General features: G+C 33.6%; 3 protein-coding genes across 3 annotated transcripts; all 3 read right to left on the bottom strand.

Moving 5' to 3' along the window:
* Positions 1-447: 447 nt before the first annotated feature.
* LOC105960595 (uncharacterized) lies at positions 448-8,157 on the bottom strand. Its single transcript, XM_012984783.2, has 20 exons — positions 7,906-8,157; positions 7,353-7,414; positions 6,667-6,777; positions 6,510-6,572; positions 6,350-6,420; positions 5,935-6,034; positions 5,683-5,753; positions 5,497-5,597; positions 5,290-5,393; positions 4,924-4,977; positions 4,793-4,848; positions 4,671-4,706; positions 4,380-4,524; positions 3,802-3,983; positions 3,634-3,701; positions 3,446-3,518; positions 2,904-2,965; positions 1,876-2,812; positions 1,024-1,314; positions 448-935 (listed from the first exon to the last, which is right to left on the bottom strand). The coding sequence occupies exons 2-20, from the start codon at positions 7,407-7,409 to the stop codon at positions 656-658; spliced, it is 2,862 nt and encodes a 953-aa protein (XP_012840237.2). The 5' UTR covers positions 7,410-7,414; positions 7,906-8,157; the 3' UTR covers positions 448-655.
* Positions 8,158-10,607: 2,450 nt separating this feature from the next.
* On the bottom strand, positions 10,608-12,694 carry LOC105960575 (cytochrome c). Its single transcript, XM_012984767.2, has 3 exons — positions 12,376-12,694; positions 11,728-11,861; positions 10,608-10,983 (listed from the first exon to the last, which is right to left on the bottom strand). Exons 1-3 carry the CDS (start codon positions 12,485-12,487, stop codon positions 10,891-10,893), a joined length of 339 nt encoding a protein of 112 aa, XP_012840221.1. The 5' UTR covers positions 12,488-12,694; the 3' UTR covers positions 10,608-10,890.
* Positions 12,695-13,555: 861 nt separating this feature from the next.
* On the bottom strand, positions 13,556-16,563 carry LOC105960594 (uncharacterized). Its single transcript, XM_088825590.1, has 2 exons — positions 16,351-16,563; positions 13,556-14,963 (listed from the first exon to the last, which is right to left on the bottom strand). Exon 2 carries the CDS (start codon positions 14,754-14,756, stop codon positions 13,722-13,724), a length of 1,035 nt encoding a protein of 344 aa, XP_088681716.1. The 5' UTR covers positions 14,757-14,963; positions 16,351-16,563; the 3' UTR covers positions 13,556-13,721.
* Positions 16,564-18,685: the final 2,122 nt, after the last annotated feature.

Here is an 18,685-nt window from a genome sequence, read left to right as displayed (position 1 = left end):
AAACGTGAATAGGTAAAAATACGGATTTTTAAAACCCTAAAGAGAGAAAGCTTTTGAAAATTAAAACCGTATTCGTAAAAATGGTACCGCATTTATCAAATCCCTTTTCATGATTGCCCTATAAGGTTGTGATTTAGTCACAAGCTTTCAAAGTTGTACATATCTCGTTCATAAATTCAATTGTACCTAATTTTGAATTGTCTTTCAATTTTTTTACAAAAATCTTCCAATCCAGCCTCATTCAATGCTTGTGTTGTTGTAATTCCAAGAGGGAAATAAAACGAAACAAAAACCTAAGATTTCTTTTTAATAGTAAAATGCTAGGAAAAAATAAGAACTCGTGATTTTTGTAACCGCCTCGGTCCCTTCCGAAACGGCGTACTTCCCCAACAAAAACAAAACATGAATTAAGCTACATTGAAAAATAGCTACAACAAACAATGAGGGAAAAGAAAAAAGAAATTTGAAATAGATTAAGCAAATGGTTGTTGATTTACAGAACAATCATTTTGGTTCAATCTCAAGATAACCTGCTTATAAATAAATGCAGGACTTGTATATAAATATAAATGTATGTTTGTCACACACACTTGTGCAAAAGAATGATAACTCAAATCAATGATATTGTACATGTGCTGGAGTTGTAGTAGTATTTTCAGCCAACCATCTTCTTACACGTGTAATCAAATATAACCTGGAAAACGCTCCTCGAATCAGCTTCATCGGACTGCCTTAGCAGATGAGCCACCCTCGAAAAACCAATGTGTTGTCTGACCACAGATTCTTCCTTAATCTGCGTCTTTCTTTCCTCGTTTTTCGGGACCTTTTTCTGCGTTAGTGCCCATTGCATCGCCCATATCGCTAGTGGACGCATGTAAGCAAGTGATCGATAACGACCTTCGAAATCCCAACCCTCGGGTGTCTGAAAGGAATATCTGTGAAACAAGATATTTTATCTTGGCTGCTAAATATTCGGAAAATGCATATAATACGAAAAAAGAAGCGATAAAGAAAAGAACGTACCCGTGACCTTCTTCAGACCAAGCTACTTCACTGACACCAACGGCGGTTTTAAATGCCGTTTCAACCATATTCTCATGAATCATGCCTGCAGCAACTGCATATGTAATCCCACTCCATATTTCCCTCGACTGCATTGAACACAGATCAGGTTCGCCACTTGGCAGCATCCCATTGGCTGCCCCCATTCTCCCGTTCTTTACCTTCAACACATTGAAGTTGTAAACCTTTTCAAGCGCTTTTCGTGCTTTATCTTCATCTACAATCGGTGAAAGACCACAAGCTCGAGCATACCTACAAATTTTTATTTTCATTTTTGCGTGAAACGTCAAATGTCAAAGAAGTTTTATATCTTCCACCAGTACATGCTTATAGAAACACACCAATATAGTTCGTATTTCGAAGTATGAAAATTAAATCAAGAAACGTGTGCATAAGATGTTGACATCATATAAAATCAAGAAATGTACGCTCTACTAAAAGTAAAGACGTGTTATTAGACCATAAGGCCAGTTTGCCAGGATTTGTGTTTCTTTTTCACCTCAAGTAACGGCGGAATAGGGGTTTATTGCATTTAGCACCCCTGTGTTCACTCTAATTGTCAATAAACTCCCCTTATTATAAATATTAGCAAAATCTCCCATATGGTTCAGTTATATCAGCAAACTACCCCTAAAAAGCATCATTTAGGGGGGTTGTGTGGTTTTTTTGCTAATATGTATAACATGAGAAGTTTCTTAGCAATTCAGTATAACAAAGGCGTACCAAACGCATTAAACTCGGCGCAATAGGTTAAACGAATAAATTTCTACTCATAGAACTAAAAAAAGAAATCTACTTTCGATAACAACGTACCATTGTCCAGCCAATTGATCAGCCTGAATAGATGAGCTCGTACTACTCCCACTATCATCATAATCAAAATATTCTCCATTCCACAACTTCTCATAAACCTTCTTCGCTTTCTCAAACCTAAACCAAAAATACTCCTCCGAACCCTTATCACCAACAACACCAGCAAGAGCCGAAGAAGCCTGCAAAGCCGCCACCCACAGCCCGCCACAGTAAGCACTCACCCCCGATACAGACCAAGTATCGTACGTCTGATCAGGAAACCCCTCGTTTTCAATCATGCCATCTCCATCTTTATCAAACTGCTCCATATACGCCATTGCAATGTATACAGACGGCCACACAGCTCGAGCAAACTCTTCATCGCCAGTCGCAACAAAATCTCGATAAACTTGCAGCACGAATTTCGGGTTCAAATCTTTCCATCTGTCAGTATTGTGGAGGCTGTAGAAATTCACCTCGAACCACGGGTCCCGCATTCCGATATCGTGCGGGACCGCCCCGAGGACTTTCCTCTGTACGGAAGTTCCGTCTTGTAAGAGATTCATCTTGCTGGGGTCGTGCATCATTACAGCAGCGGCGAAATCTCTCTGTATGCTGAGCTCGATTTTGGGGAAGAGCATCGTTAGGGCGAAGGATGCATAGAAGTGGACGTCGTACGTGTTGCACATGTGGTACTCGATTCCCTCGAGGTAGAGGAACTGCCCCACGTTTTCTTCTCCTTTCTGGAGCAGGTTTGTACCTAGGGCTGACGACATCGATACTGGAGTGTGGATCTCGTTGAGTAGTGACGTCATTCTGTCGAGGATGTTGATTGCTGTGTCGTTTTGGTCAGAGGGTGTGGGGGTGGCGGCGGCGGTGGTAAAAGTGGAATTTGACCGGTCGAGGGAGAATCTTCTTTTGCCGATAGTACGTAAACCATGCAATGGTGGAGATCCATCTGAAAAAATATATATAATAGTAAAATATATATTAAATTAGATCAGCTTAACTCTATAAATCTTTGAACATAGATTCCATTTATCGAATACCTGTCCAAATTGTCCCCCCTGCGTTAAGATAGTAAAGCTCGTTGAAAAGAGTTGATGGATACCTGCAGTAGACCAAGAAAAAATGTTGGGTTTATTGCATGGCATATTTACTTTCATTGCTAAAAAAAACTCCCCATTTTGTTTTAATTAGCAAAACCCCCTACAATTTAATTATTCTAGCAAACTACCCTGAAAAACTCACCGTTTAGGTGGGCTCTGTGCTAAAAAAAATCACCGTAGGGGGGAATTTTTGCGAATAAAAATAACACAGGGAGTTTTTTAGCAACTCGAAATAACAGAGTTTTTTTAAAAATTCAAAATAACATGGATTATTTACCAACCCTCATTAGGAGAGTTGGTACCTAGCCTTTACCAATAGGGTAAAGGTCTAGGGTTCGAGTCCCCCCCTCCCATACTTCCCCTTGTTATGGACTTGAATTTACTCAAAAAACAAAATAACATGGATTATTTTACAAGTCACTCAAAATATGTTTAACCCTTCAACCTTGCTGCAAGTTCAATATAATAAAAGAAATACTTACCATTCAGGAAGACTCTTGTCCTCGAGAATAGGTCTTTGCCATGCTTCTATTTCTGACTCCCATTGGTGATGCTCTTTATTTTTTGTTAATAAAAACGAAAAAGATATAAAAGAAAAAGAGAAATTAATCTGAATGTTTTCAAAAATGTTTACAATAATACAATTTAACATGATATATTGAGAGATTACCAACAATAGCATCATGGGCAATCTGGGATGCCACGTTACTTTGAGTCCCGTAGAATTTTGTGTAACGTCTGATTAAACAATTTAACTCACTAATCCAATGTGCGGAGAAAAAAAGGAAAATATATTGATGAAGTGTACACGAAATAAAGGAATGGAATGGTAACTAGCCTGAAATAAGTTCTTCCACCCTGAAAGTTGATTTCGGGGCAAGCCCATGACAAAGAAAACGTAACAGTTTGTACAGTTTGTGGTGGAATAGTGAGAGAAGCTGCAATGGCTGCCCCAATGAGTGAACCAGGTTCTGAAGGCAACGACATTTCTTCGGAATTTAGGTGGTCAAACGATCCCCGCTGATTACAACAGAAAAGGGTTATTCTGTCAAGAATGATGGATCTCCTTATAGTTATAGATCCATAATTCATGAAGAAACTAATTCATAAATTCGAAGTTCAAATTATTCTTGCAAGATAAGTTAACAACCTTAAAATCCACAATTTGATTTAAAAAAAAAAAGACAGTGGCAGCTGCCTTTTTAGTTTCAACTAAGAAATCGACAGACTCTTTTGCCACAATTCTTACAACTCTTGATAAGAATGAAATGCCTCGAAATTTTCAAAACAGTAACAAAAGTTACAGAAGCCGATACTCAAATAATTACCGTTTCTTTATTCTTTCTTATACTCCAATAATTAACATAAGTCACATGCAAAGTAAGTTTAGATTGAAGTGATAACGGATAAACGTACCTCTTTAATTTCATGCCACATGTCTCTAGCTGTGATACCTTTTGAGTTTCCAGATATCACAAAACCAGGGCACTGAGAGACATGAACTACATCCGTTTCTTCTGCTGCAATTGCAAAAGCTACCGAAGGCTTTCCGTTTGCAGTCCTATATCAGCTTACAAGGACTCAAAAAGAACATCCACGGAAGAAGCTATATATATATATATATATATATATATATATATATATATATATATATATATATATATATATACTGAATCATTTCGCATTTATGACAAGCCAGGCACTTACATATGGTGCAAGAGAACTCCACTAGTGTTCTCCGTCCTGTAAGAACATATCAGATTAACAAGTCATTAGAAACTACTAACACATACCTAATATAACTGAAAATAAGTATTGCATATTTTTACCTAAATTTCGAATTGAAATGGTGACCGGAGAGTCCCGAATCCCCACCAACAGAATTCTAGCAGCATTACAAGGACTGTAAGAAACGTATTTCGAAAATCCATAAAAAAAAATTAACAAAGGAAAAACTTACAGCCCAACTAAATAGCAAGGTCGCATCCGCTTCCGTCTTTCCCAAATTCGACAACTGATATTAAAAATATCAGAATTATTATTTGCCAATTAAATTATTATGGAATACAATTCTTTTCATTTTTTCTCTGTTTAAAAATGAATTTTCGTGTTTGTAGCTCGATCGTGATTTGGATTGAGATCCAATCCAACAATTCATTACAACTATTGATTGCAATTATTTTATTTTTTTTCCTTCGCCTTCTTTCATCAAATAGGATCTACTACTCGTATTTGCTATTTCCTTGTACTGGTTCTAGGAAGTCAAAACACATCCTCAAATCACACAGCAGAGGCTTAAAATGGAGTTCGGATAAGTTTTTCATACCGTAAAAGTAAATACAGCCACAGGGTAGCTGCTTTCCTTGTAGTTGTTGGGGATAACGGGTGAAAGTTGACGACACACTATTTTTAGAGCTGGATCGGGTTCACCTTCATTCAATAGAAAATGTGATTTTGTGAGATTAAAAAAAAAAAAACATGATCGTGGGAAATAAAAAACCAAGAAAATGTTATAAGATTACATAATAATTACCATCGTAAACGGTCCAGGCCCTCGGATACAATGCATGGTAAGTAGAGTTTTGGCCACCCAAATTCCAGTCCCATGATCCTATCCCAGAAACTGAGCTGTCACTGTTTATCCACATTATTTAGAAGCGCTGAATACCGATTTTCAAAACTAAGTTTTCACGGAGAATTGAATGTACAATGTGCTTACCTCAAAATTTCTGGGCTCTTTGGGCATAGGACACTAGAAAACTTTTCACCATTCGGTCGAGAAACAAATACCTGGAAAAAAAAAATAGTAACGGGCTAAGAAATACATCACCATCGACAAACTAATATATGCCAGAGCAGAGTGCTGTAATCAAATAACATATTATACATGAGGTAAAATATGCATTAGATCACAATGCGATGGGTCTTGTATTAAATTTCATTTAGCATAATACAAACCTCTAAAACTTACAGAAAATTGGTTTGCCAAGACTGGTACATCTTCACAGATCCTAGGAAATAGTTGCCAACGCATGAATTCACCTTTGCAACTTCTTCCAATGCTTCCGGCACTGAAAATCAACATCAGAATATAAAAACTATTTGGGATAAATTTAAGGTATTTATGCCTAACCCGATTGAAAATTATTTCAGCCATTTTTTAATTCATGGAAGACGGATAATTAAAAATTCTAATGGGTCTTAACAGAGACACAAGAATAGACTAGTCATAAACAGCATGTTATTGAAACGAGTTATTCTCTCGTAGGAGTTTGTTAGAATGTATCATTGAATGGAAAATATTGCTATATTTGTTTGGACAATTGCTAAGTAAATATACAGTGTTCGAACAAAAAGAAACGAGAGAGTTAAGGTAGGTATTATACCCTATTCCACCAATAGGAACCCCATGGCAAGATGACGTATGGCGCTTCGTGAAAGGATCAACAAATACATCCTGCATGAACAAAGTAAATCACATTCTTTAAAACTGATACCAACCTATTCGGTTTTCATTTTCCATAGTGGAGGAAAAAAATAATTTACGCTGCTTGCGGATTTATTTTTCTCCTCTCGAAGATGTCGCCACAGTCTATAACCTATAGGGGCCTGCAGAAATCAAAACCGAGATATTACAGGAGATAGATATAGTGGAACATTAAGCATGGATAATAGTTGACGAAAATAAAGTTCAAAAGAATACCATACTGATGATCTCTTTTATACTTAAACTGAATGAAGAGAGGGCACTCTCCTCGGTAGTAAGTTTTCTTTTCCAAGTCAGAGATGGAGGTGTCCCGGGATCAACTTTGACCTGGAAAATATACGATGGATGGATAAGAAATTAAGATACTATTTAAAAAAAAAAAAAAAAAAAATCGATTTGAAATATATCACAGGTTATGTCAGCAAAGATGACAATCTATGTCTCGAAAATCTCAAAAGAGCAAGTAAGACAGTCCACTAAAGCAAAATCATGGAGTTATTCTAGATAATGGAGTGCCACGATAAATTTCTTGTGGAAAAAATAAATATTATTCAGTTCAAAGGAGGATGGTTATATCGAATACCGAAATCAAACAAAGAGGACAATGAAATAGTTTCAGTACAACGTCGATCATGGTAAAGATGATGACAAGTGAAAATTCAGTTAGAGGGTATTTCTGAAAGAGTGAAATATATCCTGCGTACAATCAAGAATGGAATAAATAACGAGTCGATCACTCCAACAGATTAACATACATATTTAAGACAAAACGAATACTACATTTATTTGTTAAGTACTTGCACGGTGTTACCACAAAGTGAATAATCATGAAAGCAACCAGATACAAAGTTATCATCAACATAACAAAGGAGACACAAACTCGCACTAAGTTCCCGACGAACCTTATCACCGTGCAAAGCCGGCTCCCCTTCTCCTCCATCAAAACCAGTCTCCGACATATTGCCTGCAAGTAAGGGCAGAAACAGACGATTGTGTTTGAAATTAAATCAATATTAATTAACTAGTCATGACAAGATACCATTACACACACACACACACACACACACATATGTGTGTGCCCAAAAATATACTTAATCATCCTTATAGAAATGCTGAAGGTTTTAACTAAATCCCATATACTAGAACAGCAAAACAGTATCCCATACATATATATTCAAAATTGCATAAACACTTAAGTTATTAAAAAAAGTTAAAAAAAAAAAAAAAAAAAAAAAAACAGAATTTTGAAAGAGATAATAATAATAATAAATAAATAAGCAAATTGAGCACACAAAAAAAATATTCAAAATCAAACAAAACACCCATTGCAGAACCAGATACAATACTTGATCACAAGCCCATTCAACTAAAAAAAAAAAATCGTTCACTCTAAAACAGAGGTTATTGATCATCAATGTGATCAGTGGAACTGATCGGAAAACATGGAAAACTAACCGCCGGAGTAAAATTGCAGATGCTAATTTGCCGGAGATGGCAATCGGAGATTGGTGGGAATTTGTTTGGTTGTATTGGATTGGAGGTTTTAGGGGAGGAGGAATCAAACAACCATTGCAAGTCAACTTTTTCGCTCTGTTTTTGTGGGGAGGGGCCGAATTGAAAACCTCTACGCTGGATATTTGCATTTTAGTCCCTTTACTTTTGATTTTATTACTTTTTTCCACGATCCTTAATTATTCTTTTTTCATTCTTAATTGGCTAGTGTGATTACGACGACAACTAACTATAGAGTAGTTCAATTGGATGGATAAGAACGTAATATATATTTAAGTTATATTTCTAAATGTTTTAAAAATAAAATATTATAATATTTGGATGAAAAGGTTGTCTTTAAAAAATTTAAAGGGACCCCAATTATTTCAATTATAAAATTTATTAATTTTTTATAAAGTAAAGAGATCCCACTTATTTTTTAAATAAAAAGAAAAGGTCATTGAGCTATTAATTAGATGGTGGTAATAGATTATTTGTAACTAAAATTGTTAAAATTAAATAATTATTTGAGATCAAGTTATATTTTAAAGATAAGTGGAAGCAATCTCAAAGAAGTTGTATTTAGATATTATAAGTTCTTTTTAAGAAAAATAATCAAGTACGTTTAAAGCTTACAAGTTAGTTTTTAACCATTTTATGTATGTTAATTACGTATGATTAGAGATGGAAAATATCCAATGCATTTCACCACCTCCATGGTTATTTATAGCTTTACTTTTCTTGGCATTATTAAGCTATACAGTAGAATCATAATAAATTAATATTCGAAAAATTAATAACACTGCTTAAATACTAAAAAAATAAAAAAATTGGGCCCGACTCGGGAATAATATGCTAAAGTAATAATTCGCTAAATTTATAAATAATGGATAATTAGAAATTCTAATAGAGCCCATCGGATATATAAAATAATGATTCGTACAAATAACTCTTCAAATAATACATCGTACAATATATTTATGCCAAGTTTATAAAGATATAGCAAAATATATTTTAATTTTCTTTTGTTTCTTGTTGAAGTTGGAACACACTAAACTCATTCCTCACTTTCGATTTTGTTTTGTCACAAATCAACTAGTAATAATAATAATTTCATAAAGTATTAACAAGTTTTTTTTTTTTTTTTCTTGAGCAAGTATTAATAAGTTATCAATAAATGTATAAATCAATAATTACTAATTTATCCATAACTTGAAATTCCGCAAATTAATGAAATTTTATTGGTACATATTGTATCGAGATTTAATTGTAACATTGAATGAATGATTTATAAAATTTGTTCTATCTTATAGTCTCACCTCTTAACTCTGTTAATTCTCATTATGCCCTTTGCTATTCTCGTAAATAGTTGCACCATGATCAGAAATAAAGTGTGGTCCTTGAGATTTTCAATTTCAATTAGTAAAATCCTCATTTCGTACATTTAAAATATGGAAATTAAAATCCTCAAAAAAAAAAAAATATGGAAATTAAAATCCTAAAAATTCCCTATAACAATTTGCATTCAAGTAATAAATAGTTAAATTATGGGTTAAATACAAAAACACCCCTGTACTATGGACTTTGTATCATTTACTCCCCTGTACTATACATAAATACAAAAACCCCCATGTTATTATATTTTTTTCAAAATCTGACGAAAATACCCCTACTAAACCTATAAATATAAGGGTTTGTTTGAGCCATTTTACACAATATTTTTTAACATTTTCGGTCAATTTTACTTGGAAATTTTTATTTTTTTTATTTTTTCCTTCAAAACATTAATTACTTAGATTTTTTTTTTTAAATTTCTGAATAAAAATCTTTTTATTTTTGTCATTTTCAATTTCTTCATTTTTTTAAATGTCTTTCGGTAGTTCAAATTCTCAACAATAATAGGATTGTAAAGATGTTTGTAATCTTAGGATGTTTGAACTACCGGAAGACATTTAAATAACAAAAATAAAGAAACTCAAAATGACAAAAATAAAAGGTTTTATTTAGAAAATAAAAAAAAATGTAAGCAATTAGATGTTTTGGAGAAAAATATATAAATACCAAAATTTTCAACGTAAAATTGACTGAAAATGGTAAAATATATAGTGGGAAATGACTCAAACCATATATATATATATATATATATATATATATATATATATATATATATATATATATATATGCTTGAATAGGGGTATTTTCGTCATATTTTGGAAAAAATACAATATGAGGGGGGTTTTTGTATTTATGTATAGTACAGGGAGGTAAATGATACAAAATCCATAGTACAGGGGTGTTTTTGTATTTAACCCTTAAATTATATATCAAGCAAAAGACTTGTTCAATCCAATAATACAACCTCTCATGTTTGGTGCCGACATGTTTCAAAAGACAAACAAAAATGCACAATCATACAAAATAACTATAAAAAAATAAAATAAATAACGAAAACATAACAGACACATCACAATGCTGCCAAGGCAAGAAGAATTGAAAAAACAGGAAAAGTATATATATATATATATATATATATATATATAGTCATCTCAAGACAAGACATATTTTGACGAACATCAATGGCAATCTCGAGAATTTTTTCAAACCGAACAGAAGCCGTAAGCAACAACTAGAAATCACCGATAAATTACGTCTAAATAAAAGCTTCATTCGATGGTAAACAATTTTGTTTATACCGTAACTGATAAGTGCCCAATAAGTGGGGCGAAATAATCCGAGCCATCAAAAAGGCAAGAAAAAATTCTCTCTACATCTGGCATTGTTCAAAGAGACAAAATAGCACAGCATAGAAATACAGTGCTCTTATTTACCGGAAGTATCATTTAACTACTTCCATTTGAGAAAAAAAAAGAATTCGAGGTTTGTAACAATGACAAAATATATCTCCAACTACCAGAAAATTTTAATTACCCTCTTAATAACAATATATCTTCAAGCAGTAGCCTCCTTCAGATACGCAATTAGATCTGCACGCTCCTTAGGTTTCTTCAATCCAGGGAAGACCATCTTGGTTCCAGGAATATACTGCAAAAACATCAACAAGTTGCCCATTTTAAGAAATCTCGACATTTATTACCAGCAACGAGGGTCGTACAATAATTACAAACATTCCAGAAAGAAAACTCAAGTAAGCAGATCATAACACAGAAAAGAACCGAAAATAATACTATATAAATTACGCACACTTGCATATTTACTTGCATAAATGACAAACGTGTATTCTACGTCAACAAGATTAATACAGATTCCAAGACAAAGGTCCATCACAAGTGATTCTTCTTCAGAAAGTCCAATTGGATAAGGCATGCGAACAAGTTCCAAACATTACATAAGACAGAAATCTTGGATAAAGGGGAGCACAAATGACCCTCTAGCTACCACAACCGAGCATCGAATGATATGATACGAGCACATGCAAAACAAGTAAATGGATTTCATAAGATATCAAGTTTATTTAAATGAACTTTAACCCAATTGGATTTCAAATTGACTGTGTGACGATACCAGACATCAAGCTTAAAAACGGCAGTGCACATACTTTGCTGACAAAACAAACTAGAAAACAAATTCAACAGAACCATGAGAAATTGAGATCGATATAAGAATACAATATCCGTCACAAAAACCTCGAAGCAATACGTTCAACATGCTAAAATAATATATGTTGTTCACACATCACCATTGTTTCAGTTAATAACGAAATTTCACACACACACACACACACACACACACACACACACACACACGCACACACACACACACTAGTACCTTCTTAGGGTTAAGCAAGTAGTCGTAAAGTGTATTCTCTCCCCAGTTGACAGCCATGCTCTTGTTGGCAGCCGAGTACGAATAACCCGGGGTAGTACCAGATTGTCTTCCGAAAAGACCATTCAAGTTGGGACCTGAAATTAACAAGACATGAGAAAATTCTTACATGTTCGGATAGTGCTCAATACAAGGAAAAAATGGTGGAACAAAATTACGAATCACCTAAATAATTACATAGTTTCAAATAGAGAAAATAAAACACCACCAAATCAAATAAACACATCAATATACAATAGCCTAATGCCAAGAACAATTTTTTATTTTTATTTTTTATTATCACATCTAAAAACAGAGGCAAACTTAGATCTCAGACAATTTACGGAAAAATCAAGCCAAGTCAATATCAGAATACCAATTCGATGAAAGGAAAAAATAAAATTTGTCGGTGATTCCAAAGCCGAAATCAAAGTGAATAAACGATAAAAACGATCACGAGATCCACGCACACAAATTCCTCAAGCAAAATCCAGCGAATATATCAAATTTAAATACCGGTACATCGGCAAGAGCAGATCAATAAAATAAAAATAACCTACAATCCGATTGAACAATGAATAAGAAAGGAGGGAGGGGGGGACGAAGGAAAACCTTGTTTGTGGCCGGCGCCTTTGTCGACGGTGTGGCACTGAGCGCACTTAGTCCTGAAGATCTTGTCGCCGGATTTGACATCGCCGGGAGGAGCTTCATCGAACGAGGCCATCGACCCGATTCACTGTGGAATTTTGGATTTGGGGCACAAGGGTTTTCACGATGGAGGAGCGTATGAAATGAATGGGAATAATAATAATTGAATATTGAGAAAATAAAAAGGAGAGAAGAAGAAGAAGAAGCATCTAGAAGGGTCGTGGGATGGAGTCTACAAGAACAAGTGAAAGTACGATTCTACCCCTGTCGCTGGTCAATGGGTGGAAGATCCACATTGGTTGGGTTTATTGTTTTTCGAATTAATTAAAAGTTTAATTAATACCAAAATATATACTATGATAATGCTATAATAATAAGTTTAAGAAAATTATGATTAAACTAGAAATTATTCATGATTTATAAGGATTAAAGAAGCATAATAAATCTAAATAATTTATATATTAGTAATTTTGGTTGTGAGGTGAGGTCATTTGGGTGTCACATTTAATAGTTATTATAAGTTGTAACTTGCGAAATAACTCTTATAAATGAATTTTAGGGCTCTTACTGATTTTTTGTAATAAAGTTTTTTTTATTATTTATTTTTATTGTCCTTTACTCGTATACAATAACTTCGAGAGATGCAGGGCAATGTTTTTAATGGTTTTGGGAGTTAATTTCATTTTATTTGGGGGAATATATTTTGAGAGAATAATTTGTATATAATTTGAGATTAAACAAAATACATTGTAGCAGTTAAACTATATTTAAAGTTGTTTGAAAAAATACAACTATATTTAAAGTTGTTTGAAAAAATGCACCAATCATTCGAGAGGAGGCAGGACACATCAAGGTGGGTAGTTTATTCGGAGGTACGCCAGGAATAATAGGCTGATGACGCTGAATAAAGAAGTCGTTTGGAGAAGAGAGAAACTTTTGAAATTGTTTTATAATTTTATTATAAAAAACAACAAACACGAATCCATTTCTAAGACGAAAACAGAACCCACATTAAGTTTCTCTTCTATAATATTCGAACTAGTCTAGATTATGAACCCTACCAGTAACTTCTTTAAATTGGAAATTGCATTTGACGACACACAAATACCAGCAAAACTTAATATACAAATCTCACAATCACAAATTACCTAAAAATCCTTCCAATAACAACCAATTACAGAGATACAGATCAAGAGTGAGCCACCACAATAAAAACAAGGTGGATATAATCAACAAAACAAAACAAAACCAAAAATTAGCAAATCATTATACAAACACTTCTGTTTTTCGCCACAAAATGCCTTGCCTTTTCAATGCTGACTAGGATTAAAAAGGCTGAGTTCCACAAACGAACCAGACAAATTTCTCCCGAGATCGCTCCGATTAGAAATTAACGAAACAGTGTCGTTATCGTACTCATCAACGGTCACCCTCCTAGCTTCTACATCTCTTTGCAGATTCCTCAAAGATAAAGAATCTGCAATAGGAAGGTACACGAGCATGCAAATACCCACCCCGGTGCAACACAAAAGGGAAAGAAAAGCCAAGAATGATATGCTGTCAAATGCAAGTCCTTGTTGGTCGGTTAGGACCGACAAACCAAGCAGAAGAACCCTCAACGGTAAAAAACAAGAAACGCAAAAGATCAATCTGTACACCCTCTTCTGCAAACCCTTATTTATTACCAGGTGAAGAATTCGCCCACCGAGACAGAACAAGTAAGCGGTTAGTACGGTAGCGAAAATGCCAAGGAAGATGGTGCTCAATAAAGGATAACTGCAAAAGGCAATAATACCATCGCTCGTCTTTGAAGAAGAGATGAAATAAGAAGGTAGTTTCGGATTATGCTCCTTATACTTGGGTCCGATTAAAATAACCACAAGCTGAAGAACGAGCACTGGGAAGCAATAGAGAAGAACGAAGCCGATTGTTTTCACATTCCACTTCCGACTTAACGTACCGGATCTCTGCAGAGAAGCACGGAGAAGAAAAACGAGGGTGAGAAACATGCATGGCTCTGCGAATCCCAGGTTTGAAATGATGTAGCATTTGCAGATATTTTCCTGCCATTGCAAAGTGAGTGTATCCAAGAATCTGCCTTTGCATCTCAATAGATTCAGACGGATAATTTCACCGACACCCCACCATACGGCCAAGAAGATGTATGTGATTCTGATAATCAAAGGACCGCTGAAATAACTGTACTGAACAAGACCGTGCCCGCGGACCCTACTTCGGAAGTAAAATGAATATATAATACAAAACAAACCCAAAAGGAATAAGCCCGAAACGAGACAAATCGTCACCACACCAAGTGCATCACTGATAAATCCTGTCACACGCATTACCCAAAGCACAGGTTCCACTCATGCTCTTGGCCAGCATGGACACACAAGAAAAAATACTCTATCGAGTACCGTGATAGATTCCTCAGAAACAGCAACCATGCAACAAATTGCTCGACTTTTTAATGTCCTTATGAACTCAGATTTAAATCCACTTGTGAACAATAAGTATTTACTAGAAGTAATCTTTTATGAATGAGAACCAGCCTGCATCATCCAAAGAGGAAAATCGGTTGTCAAAGCAACTTCAAAAGAACAAGTCAAAAGTTATATATTACAACAGTAAATGTGAGCAATAATATTATATAGCATATGCATATGTCCTATGGTCATAAAAGTGTGTTTTCGTGACAAGAAATAGTGTCAAAGGTGAAATCGCTAAAATTCAAGTCGACAAGAAGAATGACAAACGACCAACATTTCTTTGATATAATGAATAAAAAGTTAATTTGCCATAAGCAAAGATAATTTTTTTTTTTAATAGAACTCGACAAAACTTGGAATGCGTAGTTTCATGATTATAAGATATCCATCGCAACATAAATCCTCGCAATCTAATCCTTTCCTACCAAACACATTAAATCTGACTTTTGACGATATCTTTGATGTGATTTTACTCAGTAGGCCACATGCACACACCACGTGGCAGAACAACTTAGTAGAAAATGAAAAGTGTCGCAAACAACATATTAGTAGTGCACGATAATTCACACAACTCTTCGTAGTTACTCTTTCCAGCAAACTGTTATGTGCAACATGTACGAACACCACAAGCAAGCGAATTTTTGTCGGGCAAATGAACAATCTTATTAGTCTAGACTAAAAACCCTATCAGTAACATGCAAAAAGTAATATGCAATTGACTATACATCTCACAATGACGAATGACTTACTTAAAACCTTCCAAGAGAATTTACACGACAAACGGTCCGATGATCAATCGGTGACCACACAACAAAATCTGATCTATTTCCTAGTATTTGCCCGGCTACATTCAGTGTTGTTTTTTGAAATTTGGTAGAAGTATCGACTCCTAAATTCGAAGTACTTTTCATAAATACAGCGGTGACCTATACAAAAACAACTAAAAATTGTAAAATAGTTAGTCATCTATTCTCGATTTCCCTCAAATTCACTGTCTAATGCATTTATGCTGTGTACACTGGTGCAAATACATCAACCTCCACCAAGTATTCCACATACGAGCACGCAATTTCATGAATCATGAATAATTAATCAGCAAAATCCAAAATTGAAAATGAAAAAATTCTAGCCTAATGAACAACTTCACAAACTCAATCGAAAACCTCCTAATCTGTAACATGCACGACAATTTCACAAAATAGGACAACAAATAAAAAAAATGTGATAGCGTAAATTGAAAGAAAAACACGCACAAGAGCGCTGAAAAAACAAAACAAGTTGACAAAAATCCAAGCTTTCATACCAAAATGCATAACTTCAAAACATCAGCTCCAATTCAATGCCAACAAACGAAAAATTAAAAACTCCAAAAGTAAGAAGGGTAGAGAGAGAGAGAGAGAGAGAGAGAGAGAGAGAGAGAGAGAGAGAGAGAGAGAGAGAGAGAGCTTACGACTTGCGAATTAGCGATCCGTCGAGGTATGAAGATAAATTTAAAAATCGGAGATAAATGCAAGAGAGAAAACCCTAGCCGGAGAGAAACCAAAACTCAAGCCAAAAGGAGAAAAAAAAGAAAACCGGAAGAATTTCTAGTGAGAGAAAGAGAGAGAGAAGAAAACAATGTAAGGTAGAGGGAAGTAGTCTTCAGAGAGTGTGTTTGTGGGACTTCTTTGCTGACAGCCTGTCGCCAGCCAATAAATCCAAATATCAGGATAAAAGTTTTATTTATTATTTAATAAATAAAAATAAAAAATATTATAACAAAAATTCAGCTTAATCTGTAATTTCGCTTTTTCCTTTTTTTTTTTTTTTTTTTTTTTTTTTTTTTTTTTTCTTTTTTAACCTAGTTGTGTGATTGTGTCTATAATTTCTTGTGTGGGGTATATTACGTAATTAGTGGGGAGTTTGAGGGGTTTTTTTTTTAAATATTCCAGACAGGGGGCTTATACTGTTATACATACTGGCATGTGATGTGCACGAAGCGAGAGGCTCGGGTATGTCCGAGCCTAGCTGGCGTTTGGCTCGTGACGGGTTTTGCGGTGAATGTCTTCCTGGCTGAAGGTCTGGTATCCACGTATTTACGCACGATCGTGTGCCACTTGTTTATTAAAAAATAAAATTAAAATATTGCCTTCGTACATTTTTTGAGTAAATTCTAATTCATGTATTTTTTTTTTAAATTGCATGTTACACATACTTTTTTTGAAGTCTAATTTCGTCCGATGCTTTAAATCATCTCAGCATTGACTAATTAATTAATTAATTAATTAGATGAAAATTAAAAAAATAAAAGAAACATTGACTAATTATTAGATGAAAATAAAAAAAAAAATTCCTTTATAACTATGGTGTTTGCAAATGATTATTTAAAAGCAGAAGTTAGTGATTGTGATTTAGAGCCCGTTTGGCTAAGCTTATTTAAAACATCTTATAAGCTCCTACATCTGATAAGATGTTTTCGGAGCTGATAAGCTGTTAGATCTTATTTTAAAAATTATTTTTTAAGGTGTTTGGATATGTAGCTTATAAGTTACTTTTTGTTTTTATAAGTTGTTCAGGTGTTTGGAAATAAAAGGTCTGTTTATTGCTATAATGACAAAAAAGTACATGACGCCAGTATAATTCTTAAACTTATTTGACTCAAATACTTTTGTTCCTAAAATATTATTATAATATTTACAAATTATTTTTTCAAATAATAATAATAATATAAAATTATATAATAATATAAAATAAAAGTTGTAAAAGAAATATAATTTTTTTTTAGATGAAAGAAATATAATTTATTATGGAGATAATAAGAATATTCGTGTATTTTTATATACATATAAAATATAAATAAAGAATAATTTTTTTTACAATTATTATGATAATTACGATAATTATATTTAACTAATTATTAATCTTGATTACAAAAGAATACGTTGTTTTGATAAAATATAAATATTATTAGTATTCATGTAATATAATAAAGTATTTGAGGGTAATTTTGTATTTTAAGTGTTTTAGTAAAGAAGCAAATAAGATCTTAAAGAAAAAAGGTGGGGTAGAGGTACTTTTTTAAAAACATCTTATAAGCTCCCTAACAGCTTATTTTTGGAAACAATAAGATCTTTTGCAATTTTTTTACCAAACACCTTTTAACAACTTATAAGCTCCTAAACATCTTATAAGATGTTTTTAGGAGCTTATAAGCTTAGCCAAACAGGCTCTTAAGTTAGTTTTAAGTGCTTATTTTTAAAAGTTGGGAGTGTTTGCAAATATTAAAGAAAATGAACTTAAATAGAAAAAGTAGGGTTAGGGGTGCTTTTAAAAAAATAGCCTAAAGTAGATTATTTTAAGAGAAACAAAAGCAAAAGTTGATTTTGCAAACACCTGAAAATAGATTATGAGCAAAAAAAACCGCATAATCACTTTCAGAAAACATTTGCAAACACCACCTACATATGAATAGTTTGATGACACGTAGCTTTTGTTTGGACTAGAATATCTTATATATAAAAGAAAGAAACGTTGGGCAACCCTAAAAAACCTTAATGGTATTTCTGTAAATTATTTATTTTTAATATTTCTTCTCTACTAATTTCTAACTATAATTTTTAATAATTATCAAAATTAAAACTAACTTGTGAAGAATACTACATTATTGTGACTTATGTAATTATTTATTTTTAATATTTTTTCTGTAATAATTTTTTAACTATAATTTTCAACAATTATTGATCTCCTAATTTTCATCAATATATCTCAAATCTTAAGAGATAAAGCTAGAAATTCAATATGAACAA

The sequence above is a fragment of the Erythranthe guttata genome, chromosome 2 (genome assembly GCF_056151865.1).
Source record: "Erythranthe guttata isolate IM_541 chromosome 2, IM_541, whole genome shotgun sequence".
NCBI lineage: Eukaryota > Viridiplantae > Streptophyta > Magnoliopsida > Lamiales > Phrymaceae > Erythranthe > Erythranthe guttata.
This window is presented reverse-complemented; position numbering and strand designations above follow the sequence as displayed.

Coding starts and splice junctions, on each gene's coding strand:
- LOC105960575 (XM_012984767.2), bottom strand. CDS start 12,487: ATGGCCTCGTTCGATGAAGCTCCTCCCGGCGATGTCAAATCCGGCGAC. Junction 11,862..12,375: donor AGGCGCCGGCCACAAACAAG/GTTTTCCTTCGT, acceptor TGTTAATTTCAG/GTCCCAACTTGAATGGTCTT. Junction 10,984..11,727: donor ACTTGCTTAACCCTAAGAAG/GTACTAGTGTGT, acceptor ATGTTTTTGCAG/TATATTCCTGGAACCAAGAT.
- LOC105960594 (XM_088825590.1), bottom strand. CDS start 14,756: ATGCGTGTGACAGGATTTATCAGTGATGCACTTGGTGTGGTGACGATT.
- LOC105960595 (XM_012984783.2), bottom strand. CDS start 7,409: ATGTCGGAGACTGGTTTTGATGGAGGAGAAGGGGAGCCGGCTTTGCAC. Junction 5,394..5,496: donor GGCCTGGACCGTTTACGATG/GTAATTATTATG, acceptor TATTGAATGAAG/GTGAACCCGATCCAGCTCTA. Junction 2,966..3,445: donor GACAAGAGTCTTCCTGAATG/GTAAGTATTTCT, acceptor GGTCTACTGCAG/GTATCCATCAACTCTTTTCA.